General features: G+C 39.7%; 1 protein-coding gene across 1 annotated transcript in view; it reads right to left on the bottom strand.

Moving 5' to 3' along the window:
* THEMIS (thymocyte selection associated) overlaps positions 1 to 22,760 on the bottom strand; it is a gene marked incomplete at its 5' end in the record, with an annotated part of 81,123 nt that overhangs the window by 14,253 nt on the left and 44,110 nt on the right. Inside the window, one exon of the mRNA XM_082307377.1 lies at positions 385 to 538. Coding sequence (XP_082163503.1) covers positions 385 to 538 — 154 coding nt within the window. The remainder of the gene's footprint in view (positions 1 to 384; positions 539 to 22,760) is intronic.

The following is a 22,760-nucleotide window of genomic DNA, read 5'->3' as shown; positions in this document are numbered from 1 at the left end:
AGACATTTTCATATCTTTAATGTATATTGCTTGCTTGTCTTCAACACCTGTTGGAATCAGCGTTTTTTATAAGAGATGATGTGTAAGCATCATCCTAAAGCAAAAGGATAGTGCATCTTTTGCACACGCCTGTTCCTAAAAGCTATTGAATATTCATGCTGCAGTGTCAAACAGAGTTTAATACCATGAGGCTGTTGAGAGCTTGGATGAATTTGCCTTACGGCATTTACGGACGAAGAACAGAAATGTTCACTTTTCATCTCTTTTCACTAAGCCACAGATTCCAAGTGAAATCACGCAAGATAATCCTGTATGTAAATTATTTATGAGGGCTGGGGTTAAGCTTAGTTATATTAATAACTCAAACCATAAAGCTTAACTGACCTTTAATCACACTGGTTTCCACTAATGTAGCTTTCCCAGTCACGTCCTTCTTATTCTCACGATGCACCAAATCATTTTGGCAACTAACTTGTAATTCCAACACATCAGCAGCCTGATTTGAGCACAATTTCCTGGTGGTGTCTACACAGAAATTCTGAAATTACACAGAAAAACACATTGAATTTACATGTCAATTGTCACTCCAAACTGGATGCTTTCAGAGATGTGACACGTAAGAGCAACAGCCTTTAGGTTACTTCTGTGAATTTTAACCACAAATCTTCTGTTTGTCAAAGTAATATCAGTCACGTTTACCATAATGCTTGTCTGAGACACGTACATCACAAAATACCACGACCAGAAAACATGCTAGGTGAAGAAATTACCTTTAAAACATATGTCCAGTCTTTCTTTTCTTTTTTTTTGGGGTGTATGGAATCATGCAAACACAAGGAGGGAGATTTATGTATCCCTTTTGGTTGATACAGGTTTCCTTCTGATTAACTATTTTTATTGTATTGATTGTTCATTTAGTGAGTTCTGTTACATATTACATCACAAATTCATATAAAGTCTGACATTTCAATTACATTTATCCATTAGCATTCATAGCATAGTGAGTATAGTTAGATGATAGGAACAGGTAATTATCGAGTAATTAATTATAGTGTTATTACATTGCAGAAAGTAAAAGTTATATGGCTGCAATACTTGTACCCCTTGAAATTCAGGCTTGATACATACATTTCTATAATTCTGTTTGGTTTGGTTTTGTTTTTTAATTCTGAGGTATTTATGTCATAAATACTTTCAGTCAAATACATATTTTTCATCTGTGTAAATAAGAGTCAATTAAAAGTGTCAAAAAGTATATCTTCAGTGAAGCTCTACAGTAGCTGCTATGTAGGCACAGTACAATTGCAATCATTGTACCAGAGAATATATATTTTAAAAAATCAGTATAGATTTTCCATTCAAAATCAAAGTTAGATTTTCCTCAGCAATGAAAAAAACCATCCTATTCAGAGGGAGAAGGTCATGTTGGTAAAACTGACAGTAGTTACACAGTAATAGTGTCTGATCTTTTCAGAATGAACCCACAATTTGCAAAAGCACAACACGAGCCTACATTTTATGACAATCTGTCCCTTTTGAAAAAAGGTATCAGCTAGTGATAAGAAAGTCACTGGTAATTGAAACAGAAAATTTGAGAGATTGTATTAAGAATAGATGAGAATGAGATCTGTAAAACGTATGGACAATTTTCCTCAGTCAGTGGGTCACGATGTGACATAAGTGGAAGATCCTCATTTTTCAGTTAGAGGAATCTATGGTAGTTTTCTCAATTTTCTAAAATAAACAGTGCAAGCTCGATCTGCAGGGATTGACTGAGTTACAGTATTCAATGCAAGGTTGTGCAGTACAGACTGTACAATGCTAGCTCGTGCTCTCCTTGATTGCAAAAGAGCCTCTGAGGTCAAGCAAAGCTTTAAGCACTGGTGTAATTCACAAAAAACTCAGGGATTTGTACAAAAAGAAATACAGCTTTTGCAAAGAGGACGTAAATGTCAGAAGTTCTTCACAGCAGAGAATTAAAATAACCCAGTGGAAAAGACACCGTTCAAACTAGGACGATGCTCGGCTGGTGTATTGTGGAATAGCTTCACTGAGGTTACAGGACCTTTGTCTTTCTTTCACCAACAGAGCATGGCCTTTCTTTGATCTCTACTTCTTTTCTCAATATCATCTGCAGGTAGTTATTGAGAAATGCCCATCTTCTGCTCGCTTAAATAACAATTTTTCAAAGCTGTCCCTAAACTTGTCCTGTCCTCAGTATCAGTCATACCTGTTTATCACAAATGAAAGGTCTTGGGAAGGGCAGGGAAACATTATTATTCATAGGCAGATTCTTCCTCTGTTCAAGTTATTTGGCATACTTAGCATACAGAAATCTTTCACTTAAAAGTCAGCTTTCAGGTAACTCGGGAACCTTAATTTAAATAGTAGACATTGAAAGAAATATTTTTTTTAAATCATAAATTCTCTTATTTTCTAGTCAGCTCCTTATTTAACATATTAATTCTAGCAATCAATATAATGAATGAATATGTTCAGATTATTTATTTTTGCATTGCCTTAACTAGCTAAAAACAAGCCTTGGTATCAAAACAGAAAGATCCCCTCATTAAGAAGAATGTAATTGAAGTTTGTGCTAATCTTATCAGTCACCAGCAAAACCACACACTGTGATACAATGGTTACCTGGGGCACCCTGCAAATAAATTAAAATACGCAGAACTCAAACATTTAAAAACAAACAGGATTACACAAACTGGATTGTCACTTCACTATATGCTGAAATCTGATATCTCTTTAACATTCTTAATAGCACTATAGATAACAATTATACTAGAGACCAACAGAGATAAGATGCTTTTTTAAACTATGCAAGAGTGAAGTCTTACAGTTGTCTTTCAAATACTAAGCAGGCTTAACAGCACAGGGTTTCCATCTACGTGGAGTCATTGTTCCACTAATTTAAAGAAGTCTGGATATCAGCCATGGTTTTCAGTACTGTTACTGCCAGAAGGAACACTAATTCAGTTAAAAACTCATGATCTGAATCACAGTCATTTGCCAAATAACAGCCTACTCGTGAGGAAACCCTGAATCTCAGCATTTGGAAAATCCAACCAACAGCTACAGGTGCATGAACTAAAAACTTTACCCCAATAGCTAAGCATTGCCCATTACATCTCTAGGTTTGCTCATTGTCCAGAAATAACTCAGAAGCCAAAGCACAAAGCCATAAAGGTAAGGTAGCATAAGACTGCGCAGTCCATCTCAGGAAATAGGAGGTGGTGTATCAAACAGAATACAAAAAAGTGTGAGAGCTAAGGTGAGAACTAAAGGGTTGGAGATGCATCACTTTAGTAAGAACAGAAGTTTCAGCATTCAGCAGAAGTTGTAAGTGAGTGCAGAGTTTATCTGAGATGCACGAACTGAAAACACTGCAGTCGCAAACTGGGTTTCAGCGTGAATGGTTTGAATTAATTTCCCTTGCTTACCTGAAGAGCTTAAAGCACTGCATTGGTGTGCTTGTGTGCATGAGCTCACTTCGACAAGCAAGGCTTCCCTCTGCTTGCCGCACCAGAAGCAGTGAAATCTGACAGCAGTTCTTATTCTTACGAATGGCACTGCACAAATAGTAATGCTTTGCCTGTCTACAGCCCCAGTCACACAAAACCTGTTCCAAAAATGCCAATTTTCCCTGCAATTTAAGCATATGTTAGCATCCTCTTCTCACAGCTCCAAGGTGCATTCTACTCTGGCTTAAAAAATTTGGGCTGTTAACAGTTGTCTCCCTGTGAATATTTCTTTCATTACTGTGTCTAATTGCTTTTTGAACTAATTTACATTTTTTTATATCAACATCATGTGGCAATGAGTTCCAGAGTTTACTTCTGCATTGTGTAAAATTTCCTTTAGGTAGTTTTTTTTTACTTTTTTTTTTTTTTAATAATTTCATGCTGCTGCTGTAATCCCTCTTTGTTCATTTTCTCTCTGCATTCAGGTTTTTACTCTTTTTCCTGAGTCACCTCTTCTTCAGGCTGAAGAGTTTCTAGTCTATTTAATCTTTCCTCTTACAGGAGCCAAATTTCACCATGATGCACCAGCTCCTGAAATTCTTCCTTCTTTGCAAGATACAATCCAAAACTACTGAAGGCAGTCTATATACCACACATACTTCAGACAGCAGTATTTGATCACAACTACTCAGCAGAGAAAATAGCACAGGAGTTCTTACAATTAAAAAAAAAGAAAAAAACAAACAACTTTGGAGGGGCCCAGCAAAACTAGAGTAACCTCTGAGATAGAATAGCAGAAAGAGAAGTTCTTAAAGCAAGTAAGGGGAAAAAAAAAAGGCTATTAAATCTGTTTACACAAAAAGACAATAATACATGTGTTCATAAGACACATTATTGTTTTGGTTGCTTTTCTTCTTTTTTTTTTTTTTGTTTTTTTGTTTTTTTGAAGGAAAGAAAGCCTCAACAGCATTTAGAGCATTCAGAGTAAAGAAAGAGAAACAACATTTGTTTAAAGTACAGAAAAATGTGGGAGTAAATATGAAACAAACAGCTGTCATAGTCTCTGAAAATGCTGTAAGAGATGTAGTGGCATAAACCAATCTGACAAAACTATGCTTTTCCGGACAGAAAGTCAAGCTGTTATATGATTACAAATGACTCTAGTGAAGAGGAGTACTCATTTGTCGGAGCAATCACTGCTGGACATGGCACTACACCTTTGGAGTACATTTATTATGAGTCACCCATGCTAGTAGATACAGATCATAAACCTTTTACTGCAGTCTTTAAAGACAGCTTGGAGTGGCACTCTTTGCTGCCTTCAGAAACTCAAGCCAAAGCTCTAGAGATATATCTTTGCTTTGGCATATACTTCATGGGTATATTTATCTGTAAAATGCTTAATTGCTGCATGCACCTTTCCACCAGAAAAAAAGCTGTATACATAGAATGCAAGTGTGATGAATGATTTTGCAGCCTAAACACGTTTCACTCTTTCCAGACAAAAAAGACAATTTATCCCCACAAGCTACAAATGAAGATTCTGTAAGAGTCACACAGCACTGTATTCATGGAGAAGACCAAACCAGGCTGAACGAAGCTTTAGCTTTTAATATTTTGGAGAATATTTTAAGGAAGTTATGAGACAGGGGTAGAGAGAGACATATCAGTCTAAGTGAGACAGGGTATTCATAGTTGCTGATTTATAGAGAAGGCTTCATGAGTTTCAGAGCAACCTACAGAACGACAACCTACCTATATAATTTTGCTCCAACCTTCATTATATCTGCATAACTTTCTGCAAGGACAGTTTGGAACTGCAGTGAATCAGACAAGAATCACAGGTTTTGATTCCCGTATTGCATCAATACAGAAGCAGGGTAAGTGCTATCACAATCAGAGCCTTAGACCATCCTGAAACACAGATCTGAATTATTTTGTGGTTTGCAAGAGCATAAGCAGGAGTAACTACATTCTGGACATAATTACATCGTTCAGATTTAGACCAATGTTAGTCAAAATAAAATTTCACCCACTGCATGACTAGAAGTGGGAATGGATACTTCCACCTAACAGATGGGAAACACAAATTCAAATAATGGGAATACACACATGGAAACTGCTGACAACTGTCAGGAAATTTGCATTATTATGGCAGACAGTTAGGACTGATTTATTCCACTTGAAAGGAAACAATTACCTTTAGATTATAACTCATTCGTATCCCAAGGTAGCCTTCTTGCATGATCTATTGGCAAGCCAACTTATCTTGCACATAGAGGTAATTTTTGCAAGGGCACAGTGTACCCACAGTTAAGGGTACTGACAAGGGTCTATGATTTTTTACTAAAGAATTTTAACAGTCTTCCCCATTGCACTGATTCCAGTGCATGATATCAAACCTTCATTTTCCACAGTCCACTGGAGTGTGGAAAAGGAGAAGAGCTAGTTAGAAGATGCTTCAGAAAGGCCATAGGCAATAACGAGGATCCTCGTTTAGCCTCATTAACATACAGGACAGGAGCACTTTGGAGAATTATTATTTGCCTGCAGAACTCATAAGGTACTATAAACTACAGATGAACTATTTTTGCCAAAGAAGGGGTCAAGGTTATATCATTTCAAAGACAGGAACAAAATTACATTAGTGCGTGAGTTCTTCTCTGCCTAAAAGGGACAAGAAACATCTGATCAAATTAAGTTTTTTTGAGCAGGGTTCGAGCTCTTAACAGGTTTCTCCCTTACAAGGTACTTTCTGTACATGCCTACACTATCACAATTAATTTGACTTTCATTGTCAGCAGTCTGGGTTTTCCCAAGGGTTAAAAAGGGGGAGGCTATGTAATAGTCATGATAGATTGCAGGCAGGTGCCACTGTAGGCTCATTCTTAGGGTTCAAACAATGTATTTAAAGAGTGGTATTTTCCTAGCAGTAGGGACAGAATTAGTTAATCCTTGTTCAGAGCTTGAATAAGAACATTTGGATTTAAAAAACAAAACAGAGCAGAAAGTCACGTTCTACCTACGTCAATTTCTACAAAAATAAAAGCAAATAACATATCACACCGAAAGGTCTTAGAGAAACCAACGGTGCCTGGAGCATTCTGAGTTTTGCCCGCCACGCAGTTTATCTGTGAGCTTGAACAAACACGCCGACGGCATACCGACTAAAAAAACACTGACTTTAGCATGCTGACTGAAAAAAAAAAAGAACAAACGGGGAAGGAAACGACGCCTCCGTAAGCCCAGAGCAAGCTCTTCTGCTCCGGGGGGTCCTGCCGGGGCTGGTTTCTGGCAGGAGCGGGGCGCGGCGGCGGCGGGCGGGCCGCGGGCAGCGGTAGGTGGCCGCGTCCCCCGCCTCATCCCCGCTCCTCCCGAGCCCGCCCGCGGAGCGCTCGGTTGCGAGGGCTTGCAAGTCAAGGGTAAAACAATGGGTAAAAAGTTCGTCTGGCAAAGGTTTCTCCTGCGGGTCCACCCCTTTCGCCCCGTTTGAAACCGCAAGCACAACAAATTTCTCAGTGGTATCTGGGACTGGGCAGAAAGAAGCTATTCTTGATCAGACTCGATGATTTCTTGGGGCAATGATATGTGGTGAAATGTTAAAATCTGATAATTAAACAGGCTGAGGTTTAATAATCTGGGGGGAGTAGCAAACGAGGGGGGAGGCATCCAGCCAACAGGATGACCTTTGAAGGAGGGTTGTTGTACGTGCAAGGAACACGCTTTTCAAGGAAAATTCATGAGGGCTTTAAGGAGGTAATTAAATACTGCCACTCTTCACTGACAGTTCCCACAGTTCAGGTAAATATTCTACAGCTGACTGAGACAAAATAAGTTGCATTATGTTATCAATAAAAACCATGCAAGGGTGTACTGCTATTACATTCTGCTAAAATTCTTCTCTTGCTCCAGAATTTCAGACCCCCAAGCTTTTTGTTCTTAATCCAATGACTTTCATGTACTCATTCACTGCTCACAGTACTCATTTAATCATTTATTGTTGAATGAGATCTTTTTCTTTTCCAAAATGTGTCCCAGAATAGTACAGAGTACATCTCAAGAGACCTAAAATGAAGTTTTGCTACCAAAGGATCTTTTATGTCAATGGGTAACTAGAGCTGTCAGCCTCTTTTCCCAGATATTTTTCTCCTGCTGTCTGTGTATACAAGCAAAAGAGCACAGAAAATGGTGCTGGGCACCCGTCAGTGGCCTGGGACAAGACAATGCTGAATTAGCCAGCATAAAATCACCAGGCTTACACCTTCAGCTGTTAGTGTTACAAATCAAAAAGGGTATTTTAAAATCATTTTTAGCAATAGTCCAAATGCAAAATACAGACATGCATAATGCCCTCCCAGCTCCATCTCTTCCCTCTCCTTTCCCTGCTAAATACATAAAGGGGGAGCACTTGTTCCCCAGAGCCTTAGAGCAGAGAAGTTTTTTCATCTTTACTGTAACGTATATGATGTTAGCATTACATTGATTTTTGCAGATATGTCATTATCTTAAGGCCTGTTTTTTTCTGAGTACTTAGTCTTAAACAGCACTTTCTTTATTCAACACACTGTGCAGTGAAAGGTAAGTATTGTTTTCTGCATTTTACATGCTGGCAAATTGAAATGCGGTCTTTTCCAAGTAGCTTCAAAAAGTAGGTAGGAATCAGTGAGGTCCCCCCCAGCTGTCACCTTTCCATACACCCTGACTCCTCACCCTGCCTCCACTGCCAGCGATGCTGCCTGCCCGCCCAGCTCAGCGACTGCAGCCACTCTCCTGAGCACTCAGCTACAGAAATTAGGCCTGGGCTGTCTCAGATTGGGCAATGAAATGCAGTCAGTAGCCACCTGTGAAAATCCTGGTTTCCATGGCACTCATGGCGTGAGAAGGCAACCGTGAACTGAAGCAACAAGAGGACCCTGTTGTTCGATGCCTTAACCCCAAGGCAGGGTTTGCTCTTCTCCTGAGCTACTCACCTACTAAGCACTGAAGTTCTTGGGAGAAAAAAAAAAGTGTTCTAAAGATGTAAATTATTAAGATCTGCTTCTGTATTACAAATACATCTCACCTCGGCAAATGGAAGTGCTTGTTTGTTCAAAGACTATGAAATGTTGTACTCTGTGAAATCACCGCTTAAGCAGAAGATGCGAATTCTTCTCATTTATCTTAATGGGACATTAACTGGAAATTTAATTACCAGGGAGAGCTAATTATCTGCAGGTTTGCCAAACTGCAGATGGAATCTACTCAGCAGAATGAAATCTGGATGCTGAAGCCGATGTGAACATAAGTGCAGTTTAGCGTGGGGAAAATTTGAACTGAAACCAAATGAAAAGAAGAACGAAATTTCCTGTAACTCCTGACACAGAAGCTCAAACGAGGCACCCCTCGCTGCACTGTTCCGCCAGCTGTCTCTCCCCCAGTCCTCAGATCTTCTCTGCTCCTAAAAAATGAAATAACAGCCACCCTGGTTCAGGGCAAAATACGTCTCACTCAGTTTATTTGCCGTTGCTCTAAGCAGACACCAAGGAAGAGTAAGGACAGAGCAAGGCGATCTGCTACCTTCAAATACACTCTCAGCCTCTCACTATTTTCAGCTCAGGGAATTTCCTGAGTTTGACGTGGTTTGTCTGTTAGTAACCCTCAAAGGGTCTCTCTTCCAAATATTTGTCCGGTCTCCCCTTGAACTCCTGATCCACTTCCAGCCTTGTTCTGGCTCCCCTTGGTCCAAATGTATCCTGCCCCATTTCCTCTAATTGTGGCCCTGCAGAGAGTGGGGAGGGGGAGGAGAAGGGGAGGGCAAGATTTTTAAAATAAATTGTTTTCAGGTTCTTACTGCTGTGCTGCCCTTCCTAGCATGAGTCTGCAAGTCCAGCTGCAGAGCTCACACTGTGCTTCCTCTTACTGCATGACAGAAAAGGCTGTGCGTGGCAGACAGCAGCCTCAGGAAAGCAGCAGGACACCGCGTTGGTGGGAATTAAATACTTCAGACCAGATTCGGATCTCAGAAACCGGGTGTAAATCTGGAGTCACTCCCTGCAGTTCGGAAGCATTATTCTAGATTTACTCAGTCATGGCTGAATTCAGCATCAGGCTTCTTGTTTTTCAAAATCATCTGGTTTCCAGGCCACAGTGGGGAATGTAACAGCAGGAGCAAAAGGAAAAATGGGTTATTTTATTAGTAAAATGCATTCCTATTCTAACAGGTATTTCTGCCACGTTTTGAACCCTTCAAGAATTTTGCCTTCTCGCACGCGTATACACATATAAATGTACACAGAGGTATGAGTATATAAATATTTCAGCTTGCCCACTAGAAGTTAGTCTGTTTTGGCAGAAAGAAACTATTCTGCCCCATTTTTCACTTCCCTCTTTGTTCTTTATTCTCTGACATAATTTCGAAGCTCTGACACAGAATTAACTTGCAGCTGTGTTAAACGGCACACTGGTGGTTAGCAAACCTGGCCAAGTCACAGGGGGTTTTGGTTTGTTGTCAGTACTGAAAAATGCCCTGGGGAGGAGCTGGATTCTTCCTCATCAGAAAGGACATTCGCATCCTGGAACTTCTGGCAAATTGGGAAGTGCCTACCCCCCAGAAAAGATTCACATCTAATGACAAGTACTTATCAAAACTATTAAAAGGGGACTTCTAGGTCTGTTTCTATCTGTTGGCATTTTGGATTTTGAATTTCCTCAATTCAGTGCAGGGAACAAAAAGTAAGGGGAGGGAAGGCTTGCAAGGGCATTTGCACCCTGGTATCAAAATGAAACTGTGTCATACAATGTGCCCACTTCTGCCTCCTGTCCCACTCCCTGAACCACTCTCCCTCCTGGGCGCTGGAGCTGGCTGGAGCTATGGGAGGTCTGAGAGCTCTCCCCGGCTTATCTCCATGACAAATGGCGGGCCCTGGTCACCAGCCCACTTCAGAGCTGGGCTGTAGATTCAAACCCCAAGCTGCCTCAATACCAAGCTGTGAGGATGAGAATTAAATGTCCTCATCTGCTCTAACTGTTTACCAGCGCTTTCATTATATCCATTCCATTTCTAGGTTCTCTCCAGAGAGTTGGGTTTGTAGGACAGACTTGGCACTCCAGCGGTCTTCAGAACTATGCCTCTGTGGCATTTATAAGGCCTTTTAAGCCCATTCAAAATGAGAGAGATGAGAAGAGACGATCTGTGCAAATCCCAACCTGTTATTTCTTGGATCAGTGTTAAAAATTGGCTTGCAGAAAAAGAACTAGAAAGTCATCCTAGTAAGCAGCATAGAAAATAGTGATGGTGGTACCTCACTCATACACTAAGAAATGTTGAATAGCAGAGAAAGGTTCATATTCAGTCATTTTGCATTGTGTTGTGGAAGTCAAGGCCTGTAATGCACATGTTCATATTAATGCATAATGGGTTCGTTCATAGGACACAGATGGATGTGCCATACCAAAGGCTTCTTCCAACAAAACACCACTGTGCTTTGCCTCCTATATCTTCTTCCCAGTGGTTATGTGGCAATTATGTGTTTTCTTCCCTTGCGGTGACTGTGATGGTGTCCTTGACATTCATTTCTGTTGCTCCTAAAGGAACTATTCTGGAAACAGTAGTTACTCATATTCTGTTTATTTAGGATACTATTAAAAAGATGAGCATAAAAATGTACCCACAATCTGTACTGCAGAACTATGGCTTAAGTTATAGCTAAAGTAAAATACAGGTAAACTAAAATTCTCCCAATATTGCCTCTTAAAATTATACTGGCTTTCACACTGAAACTTGAGCTAAATCAGATGAGAAAGGATTAAGCACGATCTAAATCTAAAATTGTTTCACAATTACAGAACACACAAAACAACAGAAAAACTGTATATGGGAGAGAAGAAAGAGGAAGTCAGTTAGGAAAGAGAAGTTTTTTTCCTTTACACAATTCTTCAAAGTTATTTCAACTGGGAAATAAATCACATATTTTTGTGAACATGAATGCTCTTGTGTAAACCAAACACACATATATTCCATGTTTGGAATAGAACATTTCAGAAAGGGAGTGGAAAACAGACCTCCAAACTGTTCATCACCTCCTCCTCCTCCTCCCTCCATCCCTTGCAAATGCTACATATTTGTAGCACGCCTAACAAGGAAACAACATGGAGTCTTGTCAGATACACCACGCTCCCTCCCCCAGCTCATGGAGAAAAATGAAGGCTGTGTTCCCTGCGAGGGACTGCCAAGACGGGATCTCACAGCGAACAAGATGTCTTCAGCAGGTCTGTGAGGACACACGCCAGCAACTCAGGCGGACTGGCTAAAGCTGTTTATGTGTTGTCATTTTTTAGCCTGTTACTCCAAGCCATTGTATATTGTTCTTGAGGAGGATCAGGGACCTATGGTTTAAGCTCTTAGGGGAGCTATCAGAACCGGGCTGTGGAAGCATCCGATCTTGAATGTTGGGCAATGCTACCTTGGGCCTTCATGGCTACTGCTACTGCTGACCCTCAGCTCAAACTCCCTCTGCAGGAGTTTGGAGGGGATCGGTAACAGCACAGTCCTTTGCAAGAAGGTAACGAACCCTCTGAGGAGTTTTGAGCTGTAACCAGTCTTCAGCCTGGATCACTTGATTTTTCAAGACTGCCTGGCTCAAGATAGCAAGGCCAGGGGTGAGACATGAGGGGGTACACCTGACTGGTCAGTTGAAACAAGTCAGCTCCTACAGACCACCCAGGAAGTTAAGACAAACTTGAAAGTATAAGCAATTCGTCTTCATTTCTCTGATCTTTTGGATGTATCATACAGGGCAGACAAGTACTTCCAGTTGAAACAAAAGGCCTGGGTGAATCACATGGCAAATATAAGGTCTATATTTGATGATCTTGTTAATGTTCTCACACAGACCTTGGGGAATATCAGTCTTCAAGCTTACAAGAAGGACCAAAACATCTCTTTCATTCTCAGTCCCTGGGGCAATCTCTTGCTTGTGTCCTCAGTGCATGGCATTATCAGGATCCACGTTGTCTCCTGGTGAACTCCCCTGGCACTGATGATGAAGCTGACAAAACTGTGTTCAAATCAAACAGATTTCAGCAAACTGGTTGCCACTGCCTGTTTTACATGCACAGTCATGTTGCCAGTCACCTGTCTTGAGCAGGAGGTTTCTTTGTAGTCCACCTACCAGTGACAATGTTCTTACCACAGCTATGGTAAATTGGACGTGAACAGTACATTAAGTAAATATTGATGCTTTGCAAATATAATTAAGACAATTGTGCTTTTACAGGAGCCAACACCTGTGGTTTATTTTTGTCGGACACAGAAAGGTCTGTGATAAAATCTTTTAAGATATTTAAATACTTAGGTAATTTTTAGACCTTTAAGGAAGATTTTATTCTCAGTCAGAAAGCTTGACAAATAGGTCTCCTTTCACCGCTTGTCTCTTTCTAATATGGGACAATTTCTTCATTAGAGAATGATACTTCAGCTATAATAATGGTTGGCCTGCTTGGGTTAAAAATAGGAGAATTGGGATTTCATTAATCTCACTGAAGGTTTTTTCTCACATCTGTTCATTCAGTGTAGTAGCTCAAAAGGTGAGCATGAAATTTCAGCCATATTAAGTATGCATTTGTCTTAAAAACTAATGATACCCCAATAAAACCTCAGTTGTTAGTTCCGCCATTCTGCAGATGACACTAATGATTACGCAGCCCTGAAAGTGGGTGTTCCTTCTCCCCAGTTCACATTCATTTGTGTTCAGAATATGTCCAACTTCATGAAATATTGTCTGAACTTTGCATATAGTCTCAATGTACTAACCCAGGCCTTTTAAACCACTTGTTTAATATTTTTCTGGAAGACTCTATGTGCAGAAGACATTCTAAATGATAAGTACCCACATTTCATAGCCAAAATAATGAAGTAAATAATTCCCATATGTTGTGATTTAACCCAGCACTGTACCAGCTACTAGGAAGAAAATTAACTATCCCAGCTGAAACCAGGACACCATACTACATTTACAAAGCCCAAGAAGACATCCACATTGGTGGGTTTTTAAGCACCGTTGCAGCTGCCTGATGCATTAAAGAGCTGTTGGCATGGATAACCCTGCTGTGTCCCGTGTCTAGACACCAACACAGTTGTTAAATTCTCAGCTGTCAGGGCAACCACATACATCTTCAGAGGGCTTTGCCACAATGACCACAGATATACATGAGATGATAGAAGATTCTTTGAGCAAATAAACCATTGCTTGGTGGGCAATGCTTCAAGCTATTGACAAGAAAGCACTTTTAAGTTTGCTCTGAGGACAAGGAGCTGTGTAACTCGCATGAGTTTGATCACATAGGACTGCTTTGGTTTCCTCAGTCTGCTGAATTACCTTGGGAATTTAGAAAAGGTTTTATTTCTGCAGCCTAGAATTTGATCTCGTTCAGTCTTTGAACCAAGCTTAATCGTTTATTTGCTTTTCAGTTCAGCAACCAGCCTTTAAAAATATAATACTCTCTTCTCCTGAGGCTTCATGCTCAACATTCAGATGGTCAGCCAGGTCTTTTTTTCTGGTGTGAATACTTTCTTCTCAGGAGATGGAAATTGAGATGACCCCAAGCAAGCTCTCAGAAGGTTTTAAAAGAGGTTATTATGACATCAATCTTGTGCCAGTCTTGAGAGGTAATATTTGTAGTCCTATTACCTGCACAAGAAAGACAACTTTCTCACTCTTACCAATAGCAAATAGTTCGAACATGCAGGCTAGACCTCCCCTCAATGGTATGTGTCACATGTCAGATTTGCAGAGGAGCTTGTAAGCAGTGTTGCAGGCTGGTCTCCTAGTTCTACCAACTCAGCTCTTGTGCTTCGGCTCCAGGAGCAAAAAGCAGAGTGTGTCTGATCAAACTGGCAGCGTTGTCAGCAGCAGGACTTTTTTTCTCAGCTGAAATGACTGCTGATCTCCAGCCTCCCCTCATTTCCTTTGTCTGGTTTGCAAAATGGTGGCAGGCAGCAGAGGAGGAGGCTGAACTGGCAGGAGTTAGTTGGTGATGCCTCAGGAAACTTCCCGGCACAGCCAGCCAGAAACATGGGGCTTGGGGAAGAAAGACTCACCACAGCCAGCTGTGAGAAGACGTTTCTCTCTCCAGAGCTGTTCTCTTCTGTATCTTTCACCAAAAACACAGATTGTGGAAGTACAGTGCTGTAGAGGGCCACAGCATTGAGCAGATGCAAAAATGTTCCAGCGGTGGAGAGACTGGGCTGTCTCCCAGCCGTGCCTTCGGCCAGCTGCCATGAGCAGATCAGGACTGCTGTAGATCATGCAAACAAAGAGGCATGTGGCAGAAGTGAAGTCATCTGAGGTGAAACAAAATGGCAAACCTGAAATGACCCCGGCCAAGTCACAGAAAGATGAGGTGGCCGGTGCTTGTTTCAAGCTGGTTGAAAAACATCTTGCTGAGAGTTTAATGAAAGCAACACAAATTCTCAAAAGCATTTGGCTGGTTTTGGCTATTGTCGTCTTCTTGACCCAGTGAGAAACAGATTAATGCAAGAAAAACACCTAATCAGCTGGAGCAAATTAGTCTATTAAAATCAGTGTGCATCCTCGTATAAGTACAGCTATGCACATGCGTAAGTGTTTACAGGAGCAGAGCCTTAGAGGCTTTAACTCTGCCAACATGTTCACAGATACTTAAGTTTGCTATGGTGAACAATCCCATTTGGCAAATGGAAAATCTCACTGTGGTATTGTACAAGCCTAACAGTTGGCAAGATCAGGACCTTGGACTCAATGCTTTCTACAGCAAAGCATATTTTTGGCACTAATGAAATGATAGAATGTAGCCAAATAATCTATCAGATACACAAATCCTGTACATCTTAAACCAAAAAGTATTCAGGGAAGGAACTATATTTTTCCACACATGAGGTCAGTGTTTAACATACTGTGAGTGCTACTAAAATTCAAATAATAACTAGATAAAATAACTTGGCATCATTTATTTATTTGCTTCCTTGTGGATTTATGAGAAGGCTAACAAGAATAAAAGAAGAATGTACAGCTTGTTATAATTAATTCTGTGGTTTAATAGTCTTTTATTTACTTAGGTGTAGAAAACTTCAAAACTAACAAATCCATCTATGTGTTCTGGGTGCCTGGTGACATTTAAAAGCTTATATAAATAATGCAGATCTCAGGTTAGCCTCACCCTCCAACACTTATTTCAGCTTCTTGGATAACTAATAAGATCAACAGCAGGTGACACTGCATGTGACAATGGCTTTTGGGAGAAAATACTCTAGTCTACCTGGAGCTGGACTAAAATCTCTCATTAATTTCTCATGGATCATCAGAGAGCATCTGTGAGGTAGCAACAGTTTGTGGATGACACAACCCCGCCTGCCAGCAGAAGCCTTCCCTTAAGCACTACTCATTTCCTAAGACATACAGTCCCAAATTCTGCATTCTTGACTGAAATCATGGAAACAAAATGCTGTGAATTAAAAAGCTGTGTCATAGGCAACCTGAGGATACCCCCCATGCCTCCTTCTGAGCCAGAATTTATTGGACCAGCAACTTCTGACTCCTCCTAGCCCATTTGCCCACCTCTGTAGCCAGCATGTTAGCAACAGGGAAACATACTCCTCTGTGACAGTAACTGGCTCCCTTTTGAGGCCCCATTTTACATTGGCATAGCAAAAACAGGCTTCAATGCAAGCGAGAGCTAGACCCAGGGTGGAGTAAGGAGCCACATTTGCTGTGCAGAGCTCTTTGAAGCCAGTGAGTTTCATCATGCTCTGTTTTCTAGCCCAAAGTAGGATTTCACTGGAATTTTCCAGTAAAATTTCTCAGAGCTTGAGTTTTGATCCCTCGTACCTATGTTTGAAACTAAAAAAAGGCAGAAAAAAAAGACCTTGTATTTTAAACCAGTTTATTTCAATATTTTTAGTAGTTTACCATTTTTGCAGATTAATTTAGTAAATGTTGCATAAACTTTTTCTAATGTCTTAGAACTTAATATTAGTAAGACTGTAGTTACAAAGTTTCCCTTTTTTTTTTTTTTTTTCAGAAAAAAAATGGTTTGCAACATTCATATAGTGACAGGAAGAAAGCAGAGGCTATAAAATACTCTGCTGATAAAAGCAGTATTACTGATAGAAATTTCTAGGTTTAAGTAGTCCTCATCACATTTCTCTTACAAACTTAAGAATATTCTTTATAGCATTTTCATAATGTAGCTATCTATCCAGAACTTCTATATTAAGCCCTGGATTCAAGCAGGTATTCATTTTTTGTGACTTTACAGGTACAATTGGTACATTGCTCTTGGCAGACTGGCAAGATAGCACACAGGAATTATCTCATTTAACTGTAGATCAATGCCATGACTGCAACTGTAAAATTGTAGGCAAATTGTACAGTAACTACAAGGTTACTATCAATCACTTTTAGCTCTGCAGTGTCACAGAAGAGAGGACAGATACCATAATAGGCTCTCTGCTGAGTACATTTCATTAATATACTCTGTTTTCTTCCAGAGTCTTGCACATCTCTTGCTCCTGATGGCTACTTTTGTCTTGCTAGTGATAAAACTAGGGAAATCAACACAGGTTCAAGTAAATACATCAGGATCAGTGATGTTTTTCTTCTTAAGGATGAAAAGGTTGATTTAGTTATTTATTACTTGTTAGAAATGTATCACATGGACATTTAATAAAATCAATCAGTATCTTTCTCCTTTCCCTTGGTAATTATTAGGTCACAGCCATAAGTGGAAGACAAAGCAAAATCAAAGGTCCATAGCAGATTTCCAGTGTAGGCACGTGTTACTTTACTGAACATGGTAGCATTACAGAGGCATAAAATCAAGAGGCTGGTCAAGCCCCAGTACTGTTCTTCAACAACTGATCAGATTTTAACAGATAACGCATAGAGGCAGGAATGGAGCCACACGCTTTCTCACTGCTGCTCATTATCAATGGCTGCAAAGTCATTTAAGCATTTAAAGCAGTAGTACGGGACAGTAGACTTTACCCTTTGTTAAAATAACCTTTTTTGCCCATCTCAAATATTTCCTTCTAAAATTACCCTTTTAAAAGCATTTATTTCATTCCTGACCAAAATCCTCCATTTCAGGCCATCCTCTGACTTCAGCTTTTTCATGGCCATGGTGGAATTTAATGTTCTGGGCCAGGGAAACGGTTGTAGCACACATCATTGTCACAAAAGGATCTCCTGAGGATTTTACTCCACAGAAGAACTGCATACAGTAGTAACTTCCTCCAGGATTTCTTCTTACCTGCCTATATTTCATCTTTCCACCATAAAGAGAGGAAGAGGAGGGGCTTCCAGGAGAACAAGGTGGCAAATTTATTCCTGCTATCAGTACAAAAGTGAGCGTCATTCAAGAAAGAGCCATCTGGTGATGATCTCCAACTACTTCAGAATCATTTTGCAAATATAACACCTAATAGTATTTCACAAGGCTATTCTAACACACAATTCCTCACTTGGCTTTGATGTAGATGTATAGGGACAAATTACACCCTCGTGACAAGTGCATGCTTCCAAGGACAGCATTAATTCAACCTGAACAACAAACTGTTGACTTAAAAAATACAACAGTTTTTGTGAATGCATTTTGTAGGCTGATGGTCTGATAAACTTTTTATCTGGGATCTCAGTCTATTTTTCTCCCCAAAAACTGAAGAGAAAAATTCCTGTCCAGAGATTTAGTTCAGGACAAAACAGGTCTGCTAGCCAAGAAACCTAGCCACTAACCTGCTGAGTGACTGCAGGCAAGTCATCTGCTGTCTGTTCCCTCTGCCATCCGTTCTCCATCTCTTTAGAGCATAAGGATGTCTACTGGGACTGCCACTCACTGCGTGTTTCTGCAGGGCTCAGAGACCCCAAGACCCTCCCTCCACATGGGCCTGTAGGTGATACAATGACTGTAAATATCCATGCAAGGGATCTTTACCATTACACTATTTCCTAGTGGAATTCAATTTCATCCAGATATCCCACTCTTATTTTCCAGTGATTGGCCAAGGCAAGTCCCCAGGTGTGAGAAGCCCTCCAGCTGCCTAGTAACTGAAGCTACAGACAGCTGCAATAGTATTAAATACCTCCCCAGGATTCTTAGAGCTAGCAGTAGTCTTTTGTTCTCATCTCTTTTCATATTACCCTTATACAGTCCCCTTGTATAGCCAATACTAACATGAAAAATGTGAAAAAATAATCAAGCTTGCCTTAGTTCATTTGTCTTGACAAAATAGACACATGCACAAACAAATATTTATATATTTATAAACTATACATATTTTGAATACAGAATGCTGGAAACCTTCTAAATGAAGCAGAGGTCTGAGGTCAGAAAACTTCCACTAAGTTATGGTTGAGGGTGCAAAGATGAGTTGATTTAAATATAGTCTGCCAATAAAGAAAACTGTTTTCATCTCTGTACATACTATTGAAAGAATCCTGTCTCCAGCAACTGACTTGTCTATTATCAAAAAACCGTGTCCTTGCAGAAGTGTGTCTGAACCCCAATATATTAAAACCTCTGAGAAAACATAAAACTGATCCCTTAAGACAGAGTTGCCTTTTGTGAGGGTTCACTGTATATTCTGGTCACCATGACAATAATTACCAACCGGCTCACAGTGTTATCTGAGACACCGTGGGGACCTGACTTACACAAAATAAAAAGCAGAATGCAGTACACTGTATTCCACTGGGCTATAAGGCAGGTAAGCATTGATGAATATCGAGATTAAATGACAGGCACAGAATTAAATACTAGTAAGCAATAGGATCAGTTCATAGCTTCCCCCACTGCCCATAATGTCTTTACAGGCCACATACGCTTTCCATTTCAGTTGCATCAACTATAACACCAGCCTTAACCTTGATACAGTTTTTTTCTGCAGATTTTTTTTTTTTTCAGATGGCAAGCTCTTTCAGCAAGGATCATCTCTTCTTCACTGTTTGCAAACAAGGCAGCCCTCCCTCATGATTAGCAGCATTTACTTATGTACATGGCTGTCCTGTTGACTCCAAATTAATTTTGTCAGAAGGAAAGGTTAATGTGCAAGAATGGCAGCATCAGAGCTGGACCAGGGCTACATGGAAGCATGCCTCAGGTACCACGAAGGCAAATACTCCAGCAATTAATGCAGACAAGAAAACTGACCGCCAAAAACAGAACACAGCCTTTACGAAATTACTAACGTGAGACTTGACTTGAAAAGTAGAAGCACGTCAGCTGTCTTAATTGCATGGTTCCTCTGAAATTAAGTGCCCCGTTAATGGTTACATGTCCAGTGTGCAGGTGAGACTGTTGTCAAATTTGTTACTATTCAGCCAAAAACCCTAGGGCGAAATTCTGTGCTGTGCAACAAAAAATTTACAGCTGAGAAAGAGGGAGCTTTGATAGCTTAAAACAGTCTTCTTATCATCCAACTTTTAGCTGCCCCAGGAGCTATAGCTGACATCGACCACTTTTATGCCCTACTACCTCATTTTTTACCAAGGCCCTTCAGAACAGAGGGAACACTGCAATGAAGTACAAGAGCTACCATCCAAGGATGTATTTATTTCAGTCAGATGTAGTGAAGAAGGCATGCTTAGCAGAGGAGAGGTGGGAGATAGGAGAGAGAACAAAATTAGGGAAGCGAAGAGGAGCTGTTCAAATTAGCTCATTGCATCTGTCTTAAGTCATACAAAAAGATATAATTTCACCCAAGAGCAAGCCTTCTAAACGGCAATTTATTTTCTAGAAATAATTTAATGACACACCACTACTTGAGTGCCTGGTACTTTACATACAAATAAAAATGGCTAGTCCTTGCACTTCGGTGTTGTCATCTAAATTAGACTTTTGAGATCGAGTCCTCTGTGTGTATAAATTAACATAGCTCCACTAATGCTAGAGGAATTATTTATGCACCAGAAGGGTTTCCCCTTAGTATTAGTATGGGGAAAAGACATTTTTTGACTGTAAAACACCAACTCAGTCCTGATTGTTTTTATTTAAATTATTAATCCTCTGAGCATTTCCAGTGACTCCATGATTTTACAATATTAGTAGATCTGGAGAATCCATATATAGATTCATAAAGTGATAGGAACAGGCCTTTCAGCTCTCAAGAAGAGGAAAAACAGGGATGAGCCACGTAGAACAAGGGAATTCTATAATCAAGGCTTCTAGGCTGCTTACATAAAACTCCTGCAATTTTGGCTTTAAAGGCCACAAAAACCAGCAGGGAAAATGGTCATAAAAATTAGATATGTTCACATTTAAAGCAAAAAAATTCCTTGACTATTAATTATGGTCAGAGCCAGTGTATTCTCTGAGTTTTCAGGTCCCTTGGTAGAGAACTTAAATCTTTCTATAGAGGAATAACAAGCAGTAGAGTAGGCATGAGCACGCTCCTCACGCCACTGGTATGTGCTGTTAGTATCCACACATGGGGTGTAACCTCCTGCCTGAATGCATATCAGTCACAAAAGAGTGGTAAAAAATTAATTTTTGCTGTAATGGAATTTAAAGCCTTGTCCAAAAAAAAATTAAAGTGGTACAAATTATAGCCAGAAGGAATCGTGCCTCTAAACTCTTAGAGAAGAGAATCCGAGACACTATCCATCAACATCACTGGACTCAACGACATGGCTGCATTCAGCACTGCCTTGGAGCCAAAACATTTGTACTTTATTGCAACCGGTTATGATCCCTTCAAACAGAGGGACTACAACTGGGCTATTCATATTTCAGTGATACATTGATGGTCCTTCAAAGGTGATACAATATTGCTTTTTTTTTTTTCTTCTCGGGAGACATTAGGTAATGGTACTTTTACCTGCTGACGTGCATCAGGACAGTTCACTTGTGAAATGTTCCTTGGGAATGCCAGGAAGCCAACAACTATGCTCCTGTTTTCTCATGGTTAATTCCATTTATTTCGAAATCTGCTGATGCATTCTCCCTTCTCAAAGAATATATCCAAATGGGCCCACAAAAAGTAAATCAAAAAAGCAAGAAGTATATATATATATATATACACATTTAATTTGCTTTATATATATATATATATACACATTTAATTTGCTTTTAAATATACATTTAATTATATAATGAGAAAAAGGGTTGTGGTAATAGGACACTAGGTAGTGCTCTGAACAGAGGCATTAGCAAGTGCTTCATCGTCTGAACTTCTACTGAATACGCTTCACTAGGAACATTTTACTCATCATCAGTCATGTTCTGCAAGTTGAATGACAGTGGTGTTTTCCCAGACTGATCAATTTATTAAATGGGGATTTTATATCACCTCATTTATTGTAAAGTGTAGAGCACAGGCTAAGCAGCCAAAAAACTTTTTTACAGATGAATATTGCATTTATTATTAGACTAGGCAGAAGTGAATCAAATTCTAACATATAAAAGTGTGCTTTTTCTGGGTTTGATTTCTTTCTCCACAAGTGTTGTTTGAAACTGTAGAGATGGCACCTTTCCTTAACCGAACAAGCTTTTAAATGTAATGCAATGATAGGTGCACAAAAATGTTCTTAGTGGTTGTATATCAGCAGATAATCCACTCAGAACTTTAAAAAAGTTTTGTCCAAGGTTATCTCAGTCTGTAAGCTATAACCATTTCAGGTAAGTTAATAGAAAAGCCTAACTTACTAGGCTTTAGGTGAGGGTTCACAATATGGTGTGGTGTTTTGTAAATCATAATTCTGTATAAATTAAATCTATTCACATATGTCTTCCAGATGAAAAATAAATGTTAGTGAAATAGTCATCAGAAAGTAACATGAAAGAGAAATAAATTTACTTTATTACACCTATTAATGAAAATATGGACCCTGTGCTATTAGTAGCTGGGGACACATTTATTAAATACTGAAGAAAAAAAGAATTTCAGTACAAAATTGTTCTGTAGATGATTTCTTTTATCTGCCATTGAAAATTATCTAGGACAGAAGTTCAATACAGTGAGATGCTTGTGTAATAAGCATGAATGAAATGGATTGATAATATTCAAAAAGAAAAGGAAAGCTTAAAAATTTTTTACTTCTGTCATGCTACATTTGGCAATATCCAGTGAGGAAGGAGAGGGAGAGAGAGAGGGAGAGGGAAAAGGAGAGGGAGAGGACCTATCCATTTATACATCCCTATATGTGTTGAGCAGAATTTTAGCAAATTTTTATTGTTTATGTACCAATGAGGAATGGAAAACCGCGACAGATGGATACTCTTTTATACCTGAAATAGAAGCTGAACAGACACATTGAGATGCAATATTTCAGTATATAG

The sequence above is a fragment of the Platalea leucorodia genome, assembly GCF_965183815.1.
Source record: "Platalea leucorodia genome assembly, chromosome: 3".
Lineage (NCBI taxonomy): Eukaryota > Metazoa > Chordata > Aves > Pelecaniformes > Threskiornithidae > Platalea > Platalea leucorodia.
The sequence above is the reverse complement of the archived record's forward strand: the minus strand, read 5'-3'. Positions and strand labels throughout refer to the sequence as shown.